General features: G+C 35.4%; 1 protein-coding gene and 1 non-coding gene across 4 annotated transcripts in view; one reads left to right on the top strand and one right to left on the bottom strand.

Annotated features, from left to right (window-relative positions):
• Cadm2 (cell adhesion molecule 2) overlaps positions 1–20,272 on the bottom strand; it is a 923,902-nt gene that overhangs the window by 210,148 nt on the left and 693,482 nt on the right. For all 3 annotated transcript variants that reach the window (XM_026786947.1, XM_026786960.1, XM_005345233.2), the window contains one exon: positions 10,970–11,119. In XM_026786947.1, coding sequence (XP_026642748.1) covers positions 10,970–11,119 — 150 coding nt within the window. The remainder of the gene's footprint in view (positions 1–10,969; positions 11,120–20,272) is intronic.
• Positions 2,877–2,981, top strand: LOC113458322. The gene has a single exon (XR_003378710.1). It is a non-coding gene; the product is annotated as a U6 spliceosomal RNA (small nuclear RNA).

The following is a 20,272-nucleotide window of genomic DNA, read 5'->3' as shown; positions in this document are numbered from 1 at the left end:
GCTGACCGGCTCCCTCTTTCTGACTCATTCTCAGCCAACTTTCCTACACATCCCAGGTACACCATCCCAGGAAAGGCACCACATGTAGTGGGCTGGGCCTTCCCACATCAGTCAACAGTCAAAGCAAATCTACACATACATGGCCACAGCCAATCTGATTTGAGGAACATTTCAAGTAAAAATTCATCTTTTTCTCCAGTGATTCTTGATAGTGTCAAGTTGACAATATTAACTACCTAGAACATTTGCCAATGCTGTTGATGCCGATCATACTTGTTTATGCTTAATTACATCCCTCTCTAGATTCTTATCATCATGTCTTATTATACAGTTCTCTTTATATGTTTAATACATTCAGATGTCCAACAGTCACAACTGCCTTCTTTTCATAGGCCCACATCTTTCCTGGATCTATCTTTTCAGGCATTTAAGCCAAGGCCTTTAAAATCTCACATGCTCCCTCCTCCATTCTTTATCTCATTTTTTTTTAAATCAGATAATGAAATCTGCACAGATTTGAACTAGCTTCAATCTACTTTCACAAAAATAGGAAATTCGATCAGTTCTCATCAACTTCCTCATTGTGTCTGAAACAACTTTGTTTCCAACATTTGTGTGTGTTTATGTGAATGTGCATCTGTGTGCATGTGAGTCAGCTTGTGTGTGTGAGTGTGCATGTGACTGTGTATGTGTGTGTGTGTGTGTGTGTGTGTGTGTGTGTGAGAGAGAGAGAGAGAGAGAGAGAGAGAGAGAGAGAGAGAGAGAGAGAGACTCCTTGCTTCTCATCTTTATTTCTCCAATGCTCACATTGTGGAAGTCAGAACGGTACTATGACAATATTTAAAAGATTGTCTCACTTCTTGTCTTACAACCTCCAACAATTCTGTGTCTTACTTTAAAAAAGCAGAATTCTTCAAAGGCATCAAAGCCTTATCTGCAGTCAATTCTGAAGCATTCCCTGCCTTTGCTCCTTCTTGTGCACTTAGATACAGACAGAGTGGCTGAACTCTTCTGCAACGTGATTAGACAGTGTCCATTTCAGAAAGCTTGCCTTTTTGGCTCACAAACAGTCACAGCAATAGTCCATGTAGCAAGTGTGGTGCTTCAGACCTAAAATCCCCACATTTGTGAAATGGAGGTGGACAGAACAAGAATTCAAGGCATTTTTAGTTATTCAGCAATCTTGAGTCTATTATAGACTACGTGTGACCTCATCTCAAAACATAATCAAAAATAACAAAATACAAAACTAAAATAAAAATAAAAGCCCAAGAATGAACCAAAAAAACAGAAATAATGTCAAACAGAAAGCTGAGGGAAAAAATGTTCATTGAATCTCACTGTGTGTCCATTCTTGAATAAAGGAAAGAGCCTATTGCAGAAGCTACAAAATTTCAAGTTCAATTCATTATGTCTAGCTAACTGTCTTCCTAAACCAACACCAAGCATTCTGATACTCAGAAATAAGGAAGAAGGAGACTCAAAGAAATCATCACCCCCTGCTAATGGCCCAGTTCCACTTCAGTTCACACAGTACTCAACAACAAAAGGACGAATAACATCAGGAGATTTAGTTCTTACAAACACAAATGTTTTGAGATTAACATAGTATTTCTTCCTATGATTTACTCTAAAACTTCTAGAAATATTTTATTATTACATCCAAGGATCATGTTATAGCACTTTCTAGGAATACAGAAATAAATTAATAAAAGCAGAGTACATAAACTACTCTATAATCCTCATGTTAAAAATTAAAATACATTAAAATATTTATTCAGAGATATTATAAATTGTTATATTGTATAAATATTGAAAAATATTTTGTCAAGGCAATAGTAGAGAAAGCAGTTGAAATTTATGAATTTAAATTTTTTAAAATAAAAACGAGGTGAATAAATTGGAAAACAATAACCACATTCACAAATATGTAACCATAACAAAGTTATAGCTTCATATATTTATAAATACATTTAAAATAACCAGTAACTGCATGTATCCTGTATCTCTCTTATTTCCATTTATTTTGTGTTCTCAAGCCAACATTTCTCAGTGCATACATGAGAAACTCATTGAGTTTCACAAGAGCTGTAGTAATTTAAAGGGATATTTAAGAAATAATATTTAAATACATGCTTTTTGTGTACTTAGTGTTATTTTCATAAAGAATCTACCTTATCAATAAAAGGTTATCCTGCATACTTTTAACAAATATAACTATCCAACAGAACACCAGTTGAATAACAGAGAATATAAATTGTTTTTATTGCCTGGGTCAATAACCACATACTTCTGCTTAATGCATAAAATCAACCAGGTAAATACAAATCTATTCTTGGAATTTTGGAAATAATAATAAAAATTGCACAAAATTGCCTTTATTGGCATTGTAAAATCTACAAAATTTCAATCTACATAATTTTTTAAAATTAGAGTAATTTCTATAATATAAATGAATCATAGCTAGACAAATCTCAAAAAATATGCCTTATATTAATTCTCATTTACCTATTAAAAAATTCTCCTTAAGTTTTGGTCATTAAGAAAATCAGAGTGAATCAAAGCACTAAAAACTAATAGCTAAAACCTTAGTATGTTTTATCTAAAAAATCTACCTAAGTATAAATCTTGCACTTTTTTTCTCCCATTTTGCATGGTTTATTTTTTTTTACTTTATTCTTTTTAAGGACTTTATTATTCTTTTTTTAAAAATTTATTTATTTATTAAGGATTTCTGCCTCCTCCCCGCCACCACCTCCCATTTCCCTCCCTCTCCCCTGATCAAGTCCCTCTCCCTCATCAGCTCAAAGAGCAATCAGGGTTCCCTGACCTGTGGAAAGTCCAAGGACCGCCCACCTCCATCCAGTCCAGTCCCTGTGCTCTCTTTGGCAGCACATATACTAAAATTGGAACGATAGAGAGAAGATTAGCATGGCCCCTGCGCGTACAAATGGATGGAAATAGAAATCTTGCAGTTTTAAACAATAGAATTTATCCATAATTCTTTAGTGTTTCTGTAATGTTAAAGTTCCATTTCTATACAGAGAATTACATTAACAATGTTATTGTAAAACCTTTCTCAAAGCATTAGATTTTTCTTAACTTCCCACTCTGTAATGAATCTGAACAAAGGACTTCTCTATACAAATAAAATGCTATTAGACCACTATGCAAACTGATTACTCTGTAGTCATTCTTACTCTTTATATTGGAAGTGCTGTATATGATTAGCTTACAGATCAAATGGCAACTAATTCTTTCCCATCAAATATCAATGTTAAACTACATATATTTCAAGACGATTTTCCTATAATCAGGAAGAACATTTTCATTAGAAACTTGATGAACATACATCTCCTATAAAAAGTTTACTATACAATCAATAAAATTATAGTTACATACCTAAATATTACATGGCCTTAATAATTTTTATAGCTGCTATCCACTATTTTTAAAAGATGAATATGACAACTTAACACTAAAGGACAAACACACACACACACATACACACACACACATGGCACTTTGGACTACACAACCTCCAACAAGATGACAGCTACAAAAAACATCCCAGTTGTGAGGTATCAAGCATCCAAATGAACTTATGAGGCCATTCTCATTGAAGCCATCTCAAGGCTCTAATATTTGGTTTATTTACAGAGAATATTAATTTTCAAATAAAACATTTTGAAAGATATTACAGAATTTTTCAATATAAAAAATAGCAGTTATAAAATGTTAAGTATATAAAAGTCTGAGGAATTCTGAAATGTCCCAAAATGGAAGCATTCAGTTATGTGCATGTAATATCAAATTTCCAGTGTTGATGTTCTTATAGCTTAGTAGTCACAAGAATGTTCATATGTTTTCTGTGAATGTTTCACTCAAGCCACATAATCTAAAAGAAGTAGAGGTAATAATTACATACTGTACAACTGAACATTTTTCATGTATTTAATGTAAATGGTGTCACCACAAACAGAAATGGAAGCTTAACATCTACATCCCAATTCTGGAGAATGGCATTTCATCAAATTAATTTTTTAGAATGTAATTTTGTTACGGCAACTTGTTGCTCCCTGTAAAGAAGCAGTATAGTTAAAGGCAGTTGTGAGCAAAGGGCAATCCAATGTTATATTGGATTTATTTGCATTATGTATTAGGCATCTTACTTTCTGTAAATCCCCCTTCCTGTCCTTTGCTTTGGGGAATACCGTATTTAGGAAGCCTTGATATACAGATTACATTTGTGTGCATCCAGGAAAGACACTGGTAGATCAGAGTCAGAAGAGCAGGAGATACAACTCGCATCTTTCCACTTTGCTGCCTGAAGTAGGTCCTTTTGCTTCTGTTTTAGGCCACAGGGAGAAGCATTTCCAACTTCCTTTTGATTAATATCTATGTTTTTGCTACAAGATTTTCTAATTAGTGCAAAGTTATTGTGGTGTGGTAGGTTTGAGGAGGGGGGTGCACTGAAGAGATCAACTACAAAGAAGGTGTCTTTGCAGTAGTGTCCTACAATAAATTACTGTTTCTGCCAGAAAAAAATACAAACAAACGAAAAAAAACGATCAAGACTAAATGAAGGCAACAAAGGAAGCCTTTTTGACAACCTCATATCATGCATACTAGACAAGAGAAATTAAAGACTTGTCATTTCACAAAGTAACCTACATAAGGTTACTATTTACAGTCTTCAAATACTCAAGGGTCTTTTTATGCAAAACATGGAAAATGCCTTCTGAACCTACGGTTGAAGACTGTGCTTGAGGTGAGAAATGCTAACTATATTGAAGCCTATTTAACAATTACACAAGAATTAGGTAAATACAAGAGAACAAAAGTAACTGTGTATTACTGTGAACAAAGAAAATACCTGGTATTTTTGAAGAAAGCAAGAGGAAATTTAATACTCTCCACCTCGATACCTGCTTTGCTTTCCGCTCATCTTTAATATTTCAAAGCTTGTCACATTGATTGATACCAGGTGCACAGATAGACACTGTGAAGTGCCATTGACTGGTATGGAGCCATGAGAAGCTTACCTTCATTTAAAATTCACCTCATTTTTCCTCTCCTTATCATTTTTGTTTTAGGGAACTTAATTCGTGTTCTTCCTTTTGCATTGTTCTCAATATGAATGTAAAATCATCAACAGAATAATTGGTTAATTAGCACAGTGACTTGGTGCTTTTTGAGGGGGTGGATTTTTATTTTCACTCCCTTAGGAAACTTGTAAAAATTTTGGACCATATTCTTACATGTGTATATGTATAAAGTGTGCATGCCCCAGCTTGTGCATGTTTATGCACATATAGGGAATACTCTCTATGTGTGACTATGAAAGAAGGACACTGTATTTAGTGTCTTCCCACATCATTGCACTTTATTTACTGAGACACAGTCTCTTCTTGAGTCCTGAGCTCGTAATTTGGCTGCTTTGTGCAGAGATCCCCTATGTCTGCCTCCCAAATCCTGGGAATAAGGGAACCCACCACAGCAAGAATGATAAAGTAAAAATGATAAAGTAAATATGACAAAGTAAATAAGATAAAGTAAAATATCAGAGTAATATAGTTTGCATTTTTATATGAAGACAAATCTAAGCACACAGAGTTGTAGCTGTGGGATGTGCACACTATATACTCCTAGAGATGTTTGCTAAATATTTGTCAATAGGAACGAATTGAAGTGTTCTTTTCTGAGAATTAAGTGATCAGCTTTTGCTACTTCAATTGTTTTATACATTGCCTGCTGAGGAACAGACACTATGATCTAATTGATTTTTAAAATTTTTCTATTGCCAAATACCAAAGAACATTTCAGTGGAGTAAAAATGACCTCTGTCTCTGTCTTTATGTACCTGACAATTCTGACTGCTTACCAACCATTCAGAACAGTTTAGATGAGCTCTGTGATAATTGAAAGAAGAGAGTCCTAACAAGTGAACACTCTCTGAGCCACATGTGCCAATGTTTTCTCTATACCTTGTGGACCCTGGCATGGTCTTCCTGATTTGATTTTTCATTTTTATCTTCAGTGTTCTTAAGTATGAAAGAAAATGATTTCTCCGTAAGCTCTTCAGAAAGGAGTTGGATTGTAATTGAAATTCTCCCTCAAAGTTTAATGACTTATCTTTGGGTAGGTTCCAAGCAGTTAGGAACCTGTTAAAACTACACTTCCAATCTGACATCAGATCACCTTTGGAGAGGTGTCCATCAACAGCTCCTATTAGTCTACAGCAGTGTCAAAAGTCATATCTGACTCAAGGCTTATTTCAACCACAATTTTTTACTTGTTTAACTTTTGATATTTGTATTGTGATAGCCATGCGATTCTTCCTTGCCAGCTTCTTATTCTGCTACCTGTGTCTATAATTCAGCAAGGTGGCTATGCAAGGTAGAGAACAAATATACTTCCAGGAAAATGTTTCCAAAGAATAACTGTCAGCTGAGTAGCAGCATTTCATATGTGACTAGTATTCTTAAACAGGAGAATTATAAGTATCTATTTATTTTAAAAGCCTAAGTACTGATATTGTCATGTAGCTGCTGAATTGTCCAGCTTAGGTGTAAGATATATTCCTTATTGTGTAATTGCTCATTTTAGTATTGTTGCAAAACCTCTCTCTATGTGCATTTTAATGGTGTTAAAGGAATATCTTGTCTTCAAGGAAGAACTAGGTGGCCAAAAAAAAAAAAAATCAGTGACAGAATGTGGGACCCAATGATGTCTATTTGCAATCCTAGCACCAGGAGGAGGTGCTAGGAGTCTAAGGTCATGCTCGGCCCTTATGGGCACTGCAGATCCATCTAGCATGTATAAGGCTTTGTCTGCAACAATCAAAGAGAAACAGATGGGTTACAAGACCTGAATATTTTATTTCCAGATCCTCGAGTCTAGGAAATTCCTGTTAAACCAAGATAAAGTGTCAAGATTCAAATCCCTTCACACCTCTCCTTAGCTGTAGGTTTGGGAACAGCTCTCCTTGGCTCTTGGATATCTCATTTCTCTTAGTAGCTGTGGAAATTACTTACCACAATCAACATGCCAAAATGTAGGAAAGATGATAATTTTTATTTAACTTTGATGAAAAGTGTGGCCAAGTAAGTTTCATGTTAACCAATACCCTCAATTTCCACAGGTGCCTTCATAAAGATGTTTCTGGACCCACACATTTGACAAATTCCTGCTTAACACTTTTAGCTGGTTAAAACAAGTCAAGTATCAGACATGCTTTCTTATAGCTCATAATTCTAAGGAAGCAAGGCTTCTCCAATAATGAGGAGAATTGACCACTACCCTGAGTTCTTCATTCAGCCCAATCAAGGACATAAAAATTTCCCTTTCTAAGTAGCTTAAGTGAGTACTCAGAATGCCTCTCAGAGGTCATATTAGCAGTATGCTTGATCTATTCTCTTGAAAAACTAACCCCTCTTCTCCCCAACAGACCCTCTATCTTTGTTTCTTCCCTTCCCCACTCTTCCATTTCCTCCCACCTCTTCCCCTTCCCTTCCTTTCCCCTCTTTTTTCTGTTGTAACCTTCCCTTTCTTCCTCTTTCTTTTTAACGTTTTCTGTAACCTACAAGAGCAAAGAAAGCCCAGTTTATGGATGCAGAACTCTTGGGAATACAGACCTGTTTAGCCAAAGGATCCCACCTTCAGCTGTTTCTCACCATCATTTTAACATTAAAGTTTTTAGAAAATGTTAAATTTGAACAATTGAACTTGAAATATATCCTAGATGGTTTTTGTTGTGAACAAACCACTGGCAATTCAATATGCTACAGAAAAAGAAGTAGTGTTAATATAGAACCTTTAAAACAGGGATATGCTTGAGCTTTTAGCAGTAGTAATCGTCTTGCTAGAGCTGGATAATAAAGGGCACTGAAAAGAAGCATCTACAGTATCTGACACAGGGTTGGCTTCTGCATTGAGCTCGGTCACAACTTTGCATATTTGTTGGTTCAAGGTTAGTCTCGGGAATCAGAAGAATAGATAGACGAATGTAAATGATAGAAGGTGGGAAATCTGCAATTTGAAACCTTCAAAAATACCATCATTTTCAAATTCTTTTAGTTGAGAAACATTATGCTGGATATTCGCTCAGTTAAGATATCGTACAAGAACTGAATCACTGAGAGGTGAGGATAATAACCATGCTAGACTGGTACTCATAAAAGAGATTCTCTGCAAACTTCTCTCCACCATAGTATCACCTTTAGACAATGAGAGAGGTGTGATGGAGGCAGTGGGGAGTGGAGGACTGGGGTTTTGCAATGTTACTGTAAATTCTGATTGGGAAAAGGAACAGTTAAACAAATGCATACTTCAGGAATTAACAAGAGTAGATGCATTAGGTCTTTTACAAAAAGTCCAAAGATGCAGGAATATACTGGTAGACAATGCAAATATACTCTGAGCTTTCCTGACTGCGTAATTAACACCCAGAGTAAGAGTTGCCCTCTTGGCAAATATTGTATTACAAGCTGCTCTGTTTATGACAGGAAATATGCATTAGCTTGAAATACTCAGAATCAATTCCAGCTTTAGATGTTCTATAAAAGATAACTTATAGAACCACAATGGGAGGGAAGGGCAGTTAATATTGATTTTGTCTTTGTGCCTTAGGAAGTGACCTCTTAATTCTAGATGTCAGCCATAAACTCACTTTCAAAGATCTCCTGAAAAAGTATAGGATCCATTTAAACGTAGAGTTGTTAGCATACAACATGATGAACTCACAACAATCGGGTGATCTAATGTTATTTTATCCACAGTTGTTGATTCTGACAAATTTCTCTTTGATAGTATTTTATAAATTCAAAAATTACTGTCTGAGAAATGGTTAAGTTGATAAAGTAGCTTCCCTTGCTAGCTTAATGACTTGAGTTTGATCCCTAGAAACCATCTAAAAAACTGTTGCGGTGGTGCTCTTCTTCTAATCCCGGTACTGGAGAAGAAACAAGTATATGTCACCAGCTCACTGGTCTGCCAATCTATTCAGTGAGTTCTAAGTCACTGAGAAGCCCTGTCTCAAAATAAGATGACAGTGCTTCTTAATAAGGCACTTGAAGTTTTCCTGTGGATTTTAAACATGCTTGAAGATGCATACATACATACACACACACACACACACACACACACATACACACACACAGAGGTAAGAGTAAGCATACAACACATAATACACCCATAGAAAATGTACTTCTAGGTAATATTGTTTAGTATAAGCAAAGAACAAAGAAATAATGCTACATTAATATATTTTACTTTTGTCCAAAAATGTACACAACTATGAAATACAAAGTATGATTGTATAACAACTGGAGAAAGGCATACTATGCAAGTAAAGAATTCCTATAAGTGAAACCTCAGAAAGCAAAACTGTTATCGTCAAGGGACTAGTTCATGCAGCGTTCGCCACTATTCACAGCCAGGTCCATTCGGTGGTTGTCCTGCAATGCATACCTCACAGAAAGAGGAAATTATTGTCCTCCAATGATTGGTAAAACACTAGTTTCTGTGTTGCTGTAAAGCTAATCTCTAAAGCCAGTACTGCAATATTTAAATGTTTTATTAATATAGAATACATTGGGCTAATTCATTTTTTTGGAGGCCTTGGGAGAAATTCTGAGGACCCCTGTTGGGCAGGCAGTTCTACTTTGAGGAATAGGCTGTGAGGGGAAAAATCCCTTGGGTATCTAGCTACCTAGCCAGCACATAAATATTTTAAGCCTGACTTCCTCCACAACCACATGAGCTAGTTTCTCAAAACAAAATTCAAAATATCCATTCATCTACCTTATCATTTCTCTTTCTCTGGAGATTTTCAGATTGGGATTTTTTTGAAGAGCAATATACACTGAGTTATTTTTCTAACATGTGCATGAGGGTAGAGATTCTCATTTGTCTGTTCTCTCATCAGTGTTATGCAGAGACTTTCATTGTGTTTAAACTTGATTAATTATATATATTACCAGTGTTTCATTATATATTTAAAAACCTGAGGAATTCATTTTTCAATTGATAACATTAAAGAGGGAAAAGGGCCACCGATATATAAATTCATGGTCAAAATGTTAATATTTAAAAATTAAGGTGATTTTAGATTGCCTTATTTTTGTATAAAAAATTAAGTATATAAGATGTAAAAATATTTTATATGTAATACCTAAATAATATTTTCTGTTTTATAATGCAAATTTACTTATAAATGTTTCCATATTATATTACATTTCCACATTATTACATTTCATGAAATCATTATTCATCTATTGTTATAATAGTGAATTAAGCATTAACAATTTGACATATATTATTAGATGTTTGCTTGAGTGGTAGTATGCAGACTTCGTCACCACTAAACATTTAAACCATAATCTATGTTTTATCTAATTAGACACCTTAATTAATTAAGGAGTCCAAATATACCTTATTCTTAGGCACACATAAATACAGGTTCTTAATGAACCTGTTTTTAATCAGTTTGTTAAACACACATATTGATGCTCAATACATAAGTCGTTTTCACAGTTTTTCCTTGATCTTTCAATTGATGAAAAGAAATCTATAAAATAAAACTTCACCAAATAAAAGCGTCCTTTCACCACATGAAATTAGGATCATAGAATTAGCAGTATATTACTCAGGAGGTAATCAGAATTCACTCTGAAGACAAGAGAGCTCCCAAAGAGAAGGGTATAATGAGAAAATGGCTACAAGGATCGAGCAGGAAAAGTACTTTCCAATAGAATTGAAGCTGTTTATTTTATTAGAAAGTTGACACAGGTTATCTTCGGTGTTTATGACTTGCAAACCAAAGTATTTAATATTTATCATGTTTAAGTACAAGCAGCAGCAGTTTAGTAATCAAAAGGAATAATTTGAATCATCTTAGGAAAATAAATTCATTATAATTAGGGTATTTCAGAACATGTTTAAAACATTTCTGAGGAAATGTATTCACCTTTCTTGTCATCGAAGTACAGAGTCTGTTGAGCTGGATTTGACCACTGGAGGGAGGTGTTATCATTTTGATCAACTCTGCAGGTCAAAATTGCAGTTCCGCCTTCAACAACCGTTACATTTTGAGTTAGTGGAAACTGCCCTTGGCTGCCTAAAAGGAGATTAAAAAGAATGTTGATTAAATGAAAGTTATAAAATGATTAACTTCCCAAGATCTACACTGAACATCAGGCTTTACTCAAAATAAGATTTAAGCCAATAAAATTACACATTAGAAAGATGGAAAAGACATTTAAAATACTCAAGACCACCCTAGTGGTGTACCATTAAGGTTCCTTTGTATTTCCTTTTATTTCTCAGAATATGTTCCCCTCTTAGGCACACATGGAGACATATTCCAATAGTAACACAATAACCTTTATTTTCTTTTGGCCTGAAATCGAGTATGTGGTGTTAGATGGAGCCATCACTGAAGGTAAGTCAGGCAATAATGTTGCATAAATTAAAGTCTTAGCAGAAGTATAGGAAACACGCAAAACACTTCCATGGTAGCTTTTCATAATGCGGAAAAAAACACTTAATATATAAAAACTAGAACATTAGAGTGAATTTATGATAAAGTAAATGAAAAATGAATCCGACTTCACTGGGAATCCTTATAGAACTGTTTTATGTTTTCTGAAATGCAGAATGTTGGCAAAACTTTGTAACTATTCTATAAAGAATGTCCATCCTATAGAATATTCATTGAAATAAATTTCAAAAGCCTAGTCTGGTGGCATGCACCTGGAGTCTTAACGATTCAGGAAGCTGAAGATGCCCCTGCATTCCAGGAGTTTGAGGTTAGCCTGAAGAGCAGCAGCAAGAATAACAATTCTACACACCTCACATATGTGTATGTGTGTATTTGGTGGTTATTCAGCAAATATTTATAACTGTATTGCCCATGTTTCCATAATTGTCTATATAATCAGAGGAATACATCTTCATAAATTCTTAAACGAATCATCAATTTGGATAGTGTCAGATATAACCTCGTTTTTTATTTTTATATGTATCATTTCCATTATTAATGTAATCTATGTGATAAATTTACTTAAAAATACACTTCTAATAATTTAAACAAGGTTACTGCATGCACACACATAATAATACATTTTATCTGTACATGCACAAACATAATAAATACATTTTATCTTTGTGTGATGATCTGAAGATAAACTCTGTCAAACCTGATAACAAACATTCACAGAGGTAGAAATGATTTACCAGAGCCAGGTTAAAATACTATTATGTCAGCAGGTTAGGTTATTAAGTCAAAAATAATTTACATATTCAAGGGCATTAGGATGGTTTAATCATACCCATGAAGTATATTCCCTTTACTTCTTTAGTTTCTAATGATTCTGTCATTACTCCAAGCACCACTTGAAGTTGCATGGGAGCCATTGGCATAAAGAAGTTTATTACCAAGAAGCCTGTTGATTGGCACCAGAAGACACAGAAGGGCCTTAAGGGAAACATTTCTTTCCAGCCTTAAATGACACAAGAACAGAGGTTCATGACCACATTACATAATTAAGACTTTTGAGCATTAAAATCTTTTATCAGGAGCTTTCCCTTCTTAATGCCAGCCCATTCAAGTCACCATGACTTCTCCCCAGGACACCTCCCTTTAATCTTTAAGATGGATTTTAAAATTGACATCTGAGTTTTATATAATCTATTCTTTGATGGTTTACTTGAAAGTCAACATGAACCCTAATTTGGTGTGCCTTGCCTTCATGTCAGAGATGACCATTAACAAGGAGTTCAGAGAACTATCAATCATGTAAAATGAGGTGGGACATAAAGCAAAACACACCCAGACAAATGTGAAATCATATGCAGAGTGGGACTACTTGCCTGAAATTATCAGCTCCTAAACATGGAGCTCAGTAAGGTTTTATGTTTTTCCCCCGTAGGTTCCCTGCTGTTAATGTCATGCATAAATTGGACAATCCAGGGAGAGGTGTTTCTTCAATATCATAAAGCTTACAACTGCTGATAAATATACATGGTTCACCCAGATGATACTCTGACTATCAACAAATGCATAAATAACACTGTCGGCCTCTTCAAAGAATTCAGGAGAAAAGGCAGTGATGCTTGCTACAATTTTATCTACTACATTTGCAAAATAATTTTCAGAACATCCCCACAAGAAAATATTAGCCTTCTCATTTCACAGATGGGTAAACTGACACTGGGAGGTTAAGTGATTTTTTTTTTCCCCATGGTGAAACAAAGTCAATGAACCATTTGAAGTTGATTCTGAAAGTTCAACATTTTTTCTTCTTTCTCCCAGAGGCTGCTGGGTCAGAAGAGATGTGTAACTGTTTGAGGAAATGTGAATTCACCACCAAAGGAGAAAAATCAATAATCATTTTTATAATGAAATTTAAGTTGTAAAATTGGATAAAAGAAATGCCAGTATTTACTGTACTTAATACTTCTGTGCTATATAAGAAACTAATTTTAATCACTATTTTAATATTCACTTATTGACCCACAAAAAAGGAGAAAATTTTAGGATTATTTACCTCTAGATATTGATGTATGTCAGTATGTATGTCAGACATGTGGACAATGTCCCTTCAACATCTCCCTTTAAGGTTTCTGGCTTTGAGGTTAAAGTAAGATTCCTGTTCCCTAACTCTTGCAGCATAAAAATCCTTGAAGTCAAAGAATTTAGTTTTCCCAATAGATAGAAAACCCATGTGGAGATCAACTAATCCTAAATACCCTTAGGATATGTGGTTTCCAAAATCAATTTAATAGCCTGTGTAGCAAGCAGTCAGACTTCTTCTCAGAGGCCTGCATTGCCATTTACTGCTGTTTCTGATCAGGAGAGAAGACTGCGTGCCTGGGACCTTCCTCTTCAACCCCTCATGGCTCAGCTTTGTCTTTCAATCTCAGTATGTCTTTCTGAAGGAGATTTCTCAATCCGAAAATGTCATATCACATCAAATTAGAGATGTCTTTTCAGCTCATTTATTATGTACATATCATGTGGGATATTCTGCTTTTTAGTCTTTCAGGAATCCGCATTTGAAATATGAATAAGAAAGAGAAGTTTGTTAATGAATCAGCAAGGTAACTTCAACCCTGACCAAAACTAATGGGAAGGAAGAAGAAACCTGGTTCAGTGTGCTGGTTTGGATTTGCTCAGCAAGCTTAGAAGCAAACTTTTTCCAGGCAACTTTTGTTTGCAATTTACTAACTCCTTTCTCTGACCAAATTCATACTATTATTTGTAAAAGTATCTTTTCCCTTCCTCAATTCTAAATCAATTAAACGTTTGGTAGCCACAGGCTATGCCCGCCTGCCTTAAAAACACATAAGTTGCTTACCGACTTTCTTCTCTTCTCTATTCCCACAAACGTAATCCCCCAGTATCGTACCTTGTATTCAACAGAACTCAGCTGCAACTATCTGTCTCTCCTGCCCTCATATGTGGATCCAACACACCATCCCCTTCTAACTTTCCTTCCCCAACTCTTGGCTTTATTCCATCCTCCAACCCCAAAAGGCATTGCCGCTAAGCCAAGGGTTGCACCTCCCATAGCAATAATTAGGGAGTAGGCAGACCCACACTCCTCCTCCTGAGATCGGATTACTTCAATCTCAACCTAAATTCTGTAACAGGAAAATTGCTGTGGCTGCCCTTTCCTGGCTGAAGCTATTCCCATGGAATCACAAAGACCTCCTATAACCTTGCTTCCCCTAACACATCCCATTACCTTAGGATGCAGCATCATCAGGCATTGTTTGGTTTGGGAAGGCATTCTGCAGGTTACCAATAGAGAAACATGGACACCAACCCATCTACAAAACCTTTGATTTACAATCTGTCCCGCCTGAATAATGTGCTAGGGCAATTGTGGAAGTAGCCAATGAAGGTCTGATTCAATTAGTTCAAATTTAATTATGTCCACCCCATGAGCAAGAACCTGTACCTAACACAGCTTGAGTAACCAAGAAATAAAGAGAAGATAGCACAGAGACCTAGGATAAAAACAAACAAGAAAATAAAGATTAATAAAATGATTCCTAATGATAGTCTGGCATGGTCATAGATCAGTGCCTTATACATTCATCATCAGAGAGGCTTCCTTCAGCAGCAAGGAAAATAGATACAGAGACCCAGAGACAATCAAATTCCTCCTCTCAGGGCTCAGGGAATTCCACAGATGGGGAAGCAGAAAGAACATAAGAGCCATATGGGATGGAGGACACCAGAGGAACATGGTTCTCTGAATCAACTAAGCAAGGTACATATCAGCTCAGAGAGACTGAAGCAGCAAGCAAGAGTAGATGGAGGACACCAGAGGAACGTGGTTCTCTGAATCAACTAAGCAAGGTACATATCAGCTCAGAGAGACTGACGCAGCAAGCAAGGGCCTACATGAGTCTATACCAGGTCCTCTGCATATGTATTATAGTTATTTGCTTAGTATTTTTATGGGACTCCTGACTGTGAAAATAAGTAGGTCTCTGACTCTTGTGCCTGAGCTTCATACTCTTCCTCAAGTTGGGTTGCTGTGTCCAACTTTGGTATGATAGTTTTTCTACTTATTATTATATATTTTGTCATGTTTGGAAGATGTATCTTAGAAGCCTGTTCTTTTCTAATGAGAAACAGAAAGAAAGAAGATCCAGAGGGGAGGAGAGGTGGGGAAGAAAAGGGAGGAGTAGAGGAGGGGAAACTATAATCAGAATATACTGTATGAGAAGGAATCTATTTTCAATGAAGAAAAATACTGTAAAAAAAGACTTTGATAAAAGGGTATCTTACCAGGGACACAGTTATCCTACTTAGCACATTTTATTTCAAAGGGACTCTCCCAAGGAGATGCCCATATTCAAAGTATATTCAAAATATATTTCCTTAAAACACTGGCTTGCATTTTAATTATAGTTTGTGAGAGCAGAATGACCCAAATGCAACTCAGGTGTGCTAAATTTGTTCAGGCTCATATAAAGGTATAAAAGTATAGGCTTCTATTTCACTAAAATAAGTGGAAATATATAACAAATCACACATTAGTGAAATACAACAAAACTCTTTAGTTCTTTTTGAAACAGTATTAGGAGTATATGAAGAATATAAAAGTAGTGTTTGAGAACAGATACACCTAACACTATTTGAGACCCCAAATGGGCAGGAACTGGTAGAAATATATTATACAAAATGTACACATTAGAAAATGATAAAAGAGTTTATCATTACTTAGCTATTAAGTGAAAAGAGTCATATTTCAGCTTTGTTGGATGGATGGATTGCTTTGATTATGTAATAAATTCTTTTCCTTTTCTCTTGTATCAACACCCTTTTGAATTCCTTTTCTTTGTTATCTTGCCTGACCTATCAAACACTGCCAAAAGCTATAGAACATGCAGGGAATTTAAGGGGTTATGCTCATTGTGCTATAAATGCAGACACAATACTAGGTGCATTTGATGTATTAATGATTTAATCTGCAGAGTTCATATCTTCATCATCTCCATCTTGAAAATCATGGCACTTGGCACAGAAACCTTTAGACATGTGCCCTCTCCAACAACCAGAAATGAGAGAAACAAGAGTTTCAAAGCTTGCCTTCTCTTTTCATCACTATTTGCTTAATCATAGACTGCTATGAAAGAATATGAATATAACTGTGATTCTGTAACTGTAATATTAAGAAGTGTCATTTGCAGCCAAGCATTGTGAAGGTACATGCTGACCCTAGCACCTCTTTTCAATAAGAGAAAGTGCATTTGAAATTCAGTTTAAGCGTAATGTGTGCAACTTCTGAGATTCCATGGGATGAAACTCTAGCCTTCTTACACTCAGTGACATAAATGATAGCTCGAAATTGATCACAGAGGAAGTATTTTCATCATGGAAATTGTCAAACACTATAGGCCAATGATTTTCCCTACAGAGAAAGTTGTTAAATATTTACAGTGAACCACTGAAAGTTATCATTTATTACTCTGGTTACAACAGCTGCACAGGTTTTTAAACTTATTATTTTCTTCTTCTTTAACAGCCATCCTTTACCCACAAATTTTGCCCATGCCTTTACTGTTAAATCACAAAATTATATAGGACAGTATCACACAAATTAGCCATTTCTTAAGTAAAGAACATCGGCAATTCATGAGAGACTGGATTGGAACGAGAACAAAGAAACAATAAGCAAAAGCAGGAGCAGCACTGAAAGTAGATAAAGATACATGCCTGGATGTCCACCAACAACAATTTTCCAACTTTGCTATCTCTTCAGTGCATGAGTGTTAACGATGGTTTTCTCCATCTCTTTCTGAGCTAACAATGAAGCAGAAACCACAGCAGTGCCTAGTGTAACTGTGCATGAGTGCTTCCTCTCTGAGAGCAATGGTCACCTGGTATAGTCCTAGCCAGACAGACTGGAGCTGAGGCTCTGATCCGCTGAGAGGGAATAAGTTACACTCAGTAATCTTTAAAGGACAAATGGAGAAATTTTGTGGACTAATTGACAGCAGCTTAGAATCTCTCATTATTATTTCTGTACCTGAAAATAAGGAAGACTCTTTGAAAGAATGGTTCAGAATTAAAAAAAAAAAAAGAAATGGAAAACAAACCAGACAGGAGAATATCAGGACACCCACTTTTCTGACAAAAAATGTGTCAAAGCCTCCTGAGTTAAACAGTGGCATGGAATTTTACTCTCTATTTTTGGGTGTGGTTCCATGTTGTTAAAGCTACTAAGTTTAGCTGCACAATTATCTAGTTCTCAAAATGTATTTCAGCCTGAGTCAAATAGCACACATAATGTTTCAGAAAATTTAAAAATATTTTTCTTTTCACTCATGAACAATGTTTATATGCAAAATACATGTTTGTGTTGAGGTTCTTTTTTATTAAATGCAAAATGAACATATGTAACATATCTAAGTATTGTTAAATATGAAGGCCAACAGTAATTGAAAGAAATAGGCTGCACATTTTAAAATGATGTGCAATGCTGATTGCTTATTCGTGTGTTTTTGTGTCCGAGAATAGACTCTGTCTGTTCATCTCTCCCTCCCCCCCTTATTCCTTCAACCTTTTCTTTCCTCCCTTGTTGTCTATCTTTACTATCTCTCTATCAACTACTTTGGGAGTAGTTAAGTAAAGAACATGCACCTTACAAAGTTCAAGATCATTCATGTTGCCTAAATTAGAGTCTAAAAATACAGCATGTTATTACTTCCACTAAATTACCAAAGGCATTTCAAACAAATAACCTAATGTGAAAGTTGTGGCTCAGTAGTTGTGTGAACTGAAACATGTATTGCATACTAAAGCCTATTAGATTGCAAAGCACAAATGTCATTAACACATGCTTAAAATTCTCAAGAGAATTGCCATGAATGCAGCATCATGTGAGAAGGGAAATTGGAAAAAAAATTGAGACTGATAACTAAGAGCAAATTAGTTTTACTTTTGGAATAGCTCTGTTCTTTCACATACTTACTTAGAAATTACTCGTCATCTTTTCTATCTTATTTTCTACATTCTAAATTTTAAGAATTTCCTAAAAAAATTGACTATACCAAATAATTTCCTTTTTTTTTTTTTTTTGGACTCAACTTTCCTTTTAGAGTATAACACCTGGTCTCTACCTTCTGTGCCATCCCTCAGCCCAGCCACTGTGCAGCATGGCCATCAGACTGATACAGCCTGCCAGTTTCCATAGAGACAGGATGCACATTGGAGACCTGTGTTCCATTACAACTGCCAGACCAAAGCTGAGAAGAGACAAAGCTGGCGGGCACTGGGTCTTGCAAGGCCAGGAAAGGTTGGAAGGACTTTCTCTTCCTGATATTGAAGCAAAGCAGTGCCAACCTGGCAGCTTCGGGAGTTACGATCCTGTAGACCAGATCCTGGTGTCCACGGTGTCTATTGTGAGCATCGCACTCAGATACCAACCCAGGCAGCAGAAGCTCTTGCATACCCCAAACTTGGCCCTCAGCCTTTGCTGGCTTCTGATCCGTGACAAAAGGCTCTTTCAGATTTACAGTGGCACCCGCAGCTCCTGACCCACAAAAATCATATTTTTTCCCTAAAAACTCTTTGTCTTTCTCTTTTCCAGAACGTAAAGTAAGTTTCTATGTTATTCATAACAAATCACAGGACTTATGGAGAAACACGTCTACAATTTATCCATATAATGATGCTTACCAGGTGATCCAGTAAACTACATATTATATGCTGTAACCTTCTTTAATAGAATATTCCCAGCAAAAGTGTTCTTTCTACATTAAATTATTTTTTAACTTTTGTCATTACTTTTATAATAGTCAGTTTTATTACTAAATTCATATATTCTTAATTTAGAAATACTTAATTGTTAGAGAGTGCTTATCCATTCCAAATGAATGTTTTATGTGAATGGGTTATCTTCTTGCATATAATCTGTAGTTCATTAACCTGTATTTCAATATACTTGACTATTTAAAATTTTAGTATGTTTATAGTTATATCTATATAAGGAAATTTTCCTTAATTTTAGTTTATATTTTTTAAAATTTATTACCAGGTCCAAGAGCAAAACAAATACAAGCTTGATTACATACAAACATATTTAAGGATTTGGAGCATGCACAGATGTATTTAACCTCAAAATAAACAGAAATTTGATATAATAACCTTACACTGAATTTTAATTTTATTAATTTGTAGATATTTAAACCATTCTTTCAAATGTTTTTGAACTATCTCTCTTACACAAAGTATAATTAATTAAAGGGGTGCATTTGATTTTTCAAGCAAAATCTAAGCTGATAATTCCCCACATTTACTTTTAAGAATACTGTTTGATTCTGAAGGAACAGGACTTACAGCTTAGTAACTTCACATGCTAACTGATACACATTTGAGAGGCAGCCTTCTAAAAAGAGGAAATGTATGACCACAATCATCGGCCAGTTCACACTGGAGCTCAACCATGAAACTAAGTCAAAACTGTCATGTCATCCTGCATGAAACACTCTGGAAGGATGGGCCTCTTCTCCAACCAGGGTCAGGGATGGAGTGGAGAACAAACATAATTTTCTGGAGAGAAAAACGGGTGTGATATGATCATTTAAAATTGTACTTCCTATAGGAGAAATTCAATCAGAGTCTAAAAGGATAGTAAGGTTGGATATATCTATATACCTCTATCTATCTATCTATCTATCTATCTATCTATCTATCTATCTATCTATCTATCTATCTATCTATCATCTATCTATCTATCATCTATCTATC

The sequence above is a fragment of the Microtus ochrogaster genome, chromosome 2 (genome assembly GCF_000317375.1).
Source record: "Microtus ochrogaster isolate Prairie Vole_2 chromosome 2, MicOch1.0, whole genome shotgun sequence".
NCBI classification, from domain to species: Eukaryota; Metazoa; Chordata; class Mammalia; order Rodentia; family Cricetidae; genus Microtus; species Microtus ochrogaster.
This window is presented reverse-complemented; position numbering and strand designations above follow the sequence as displayed.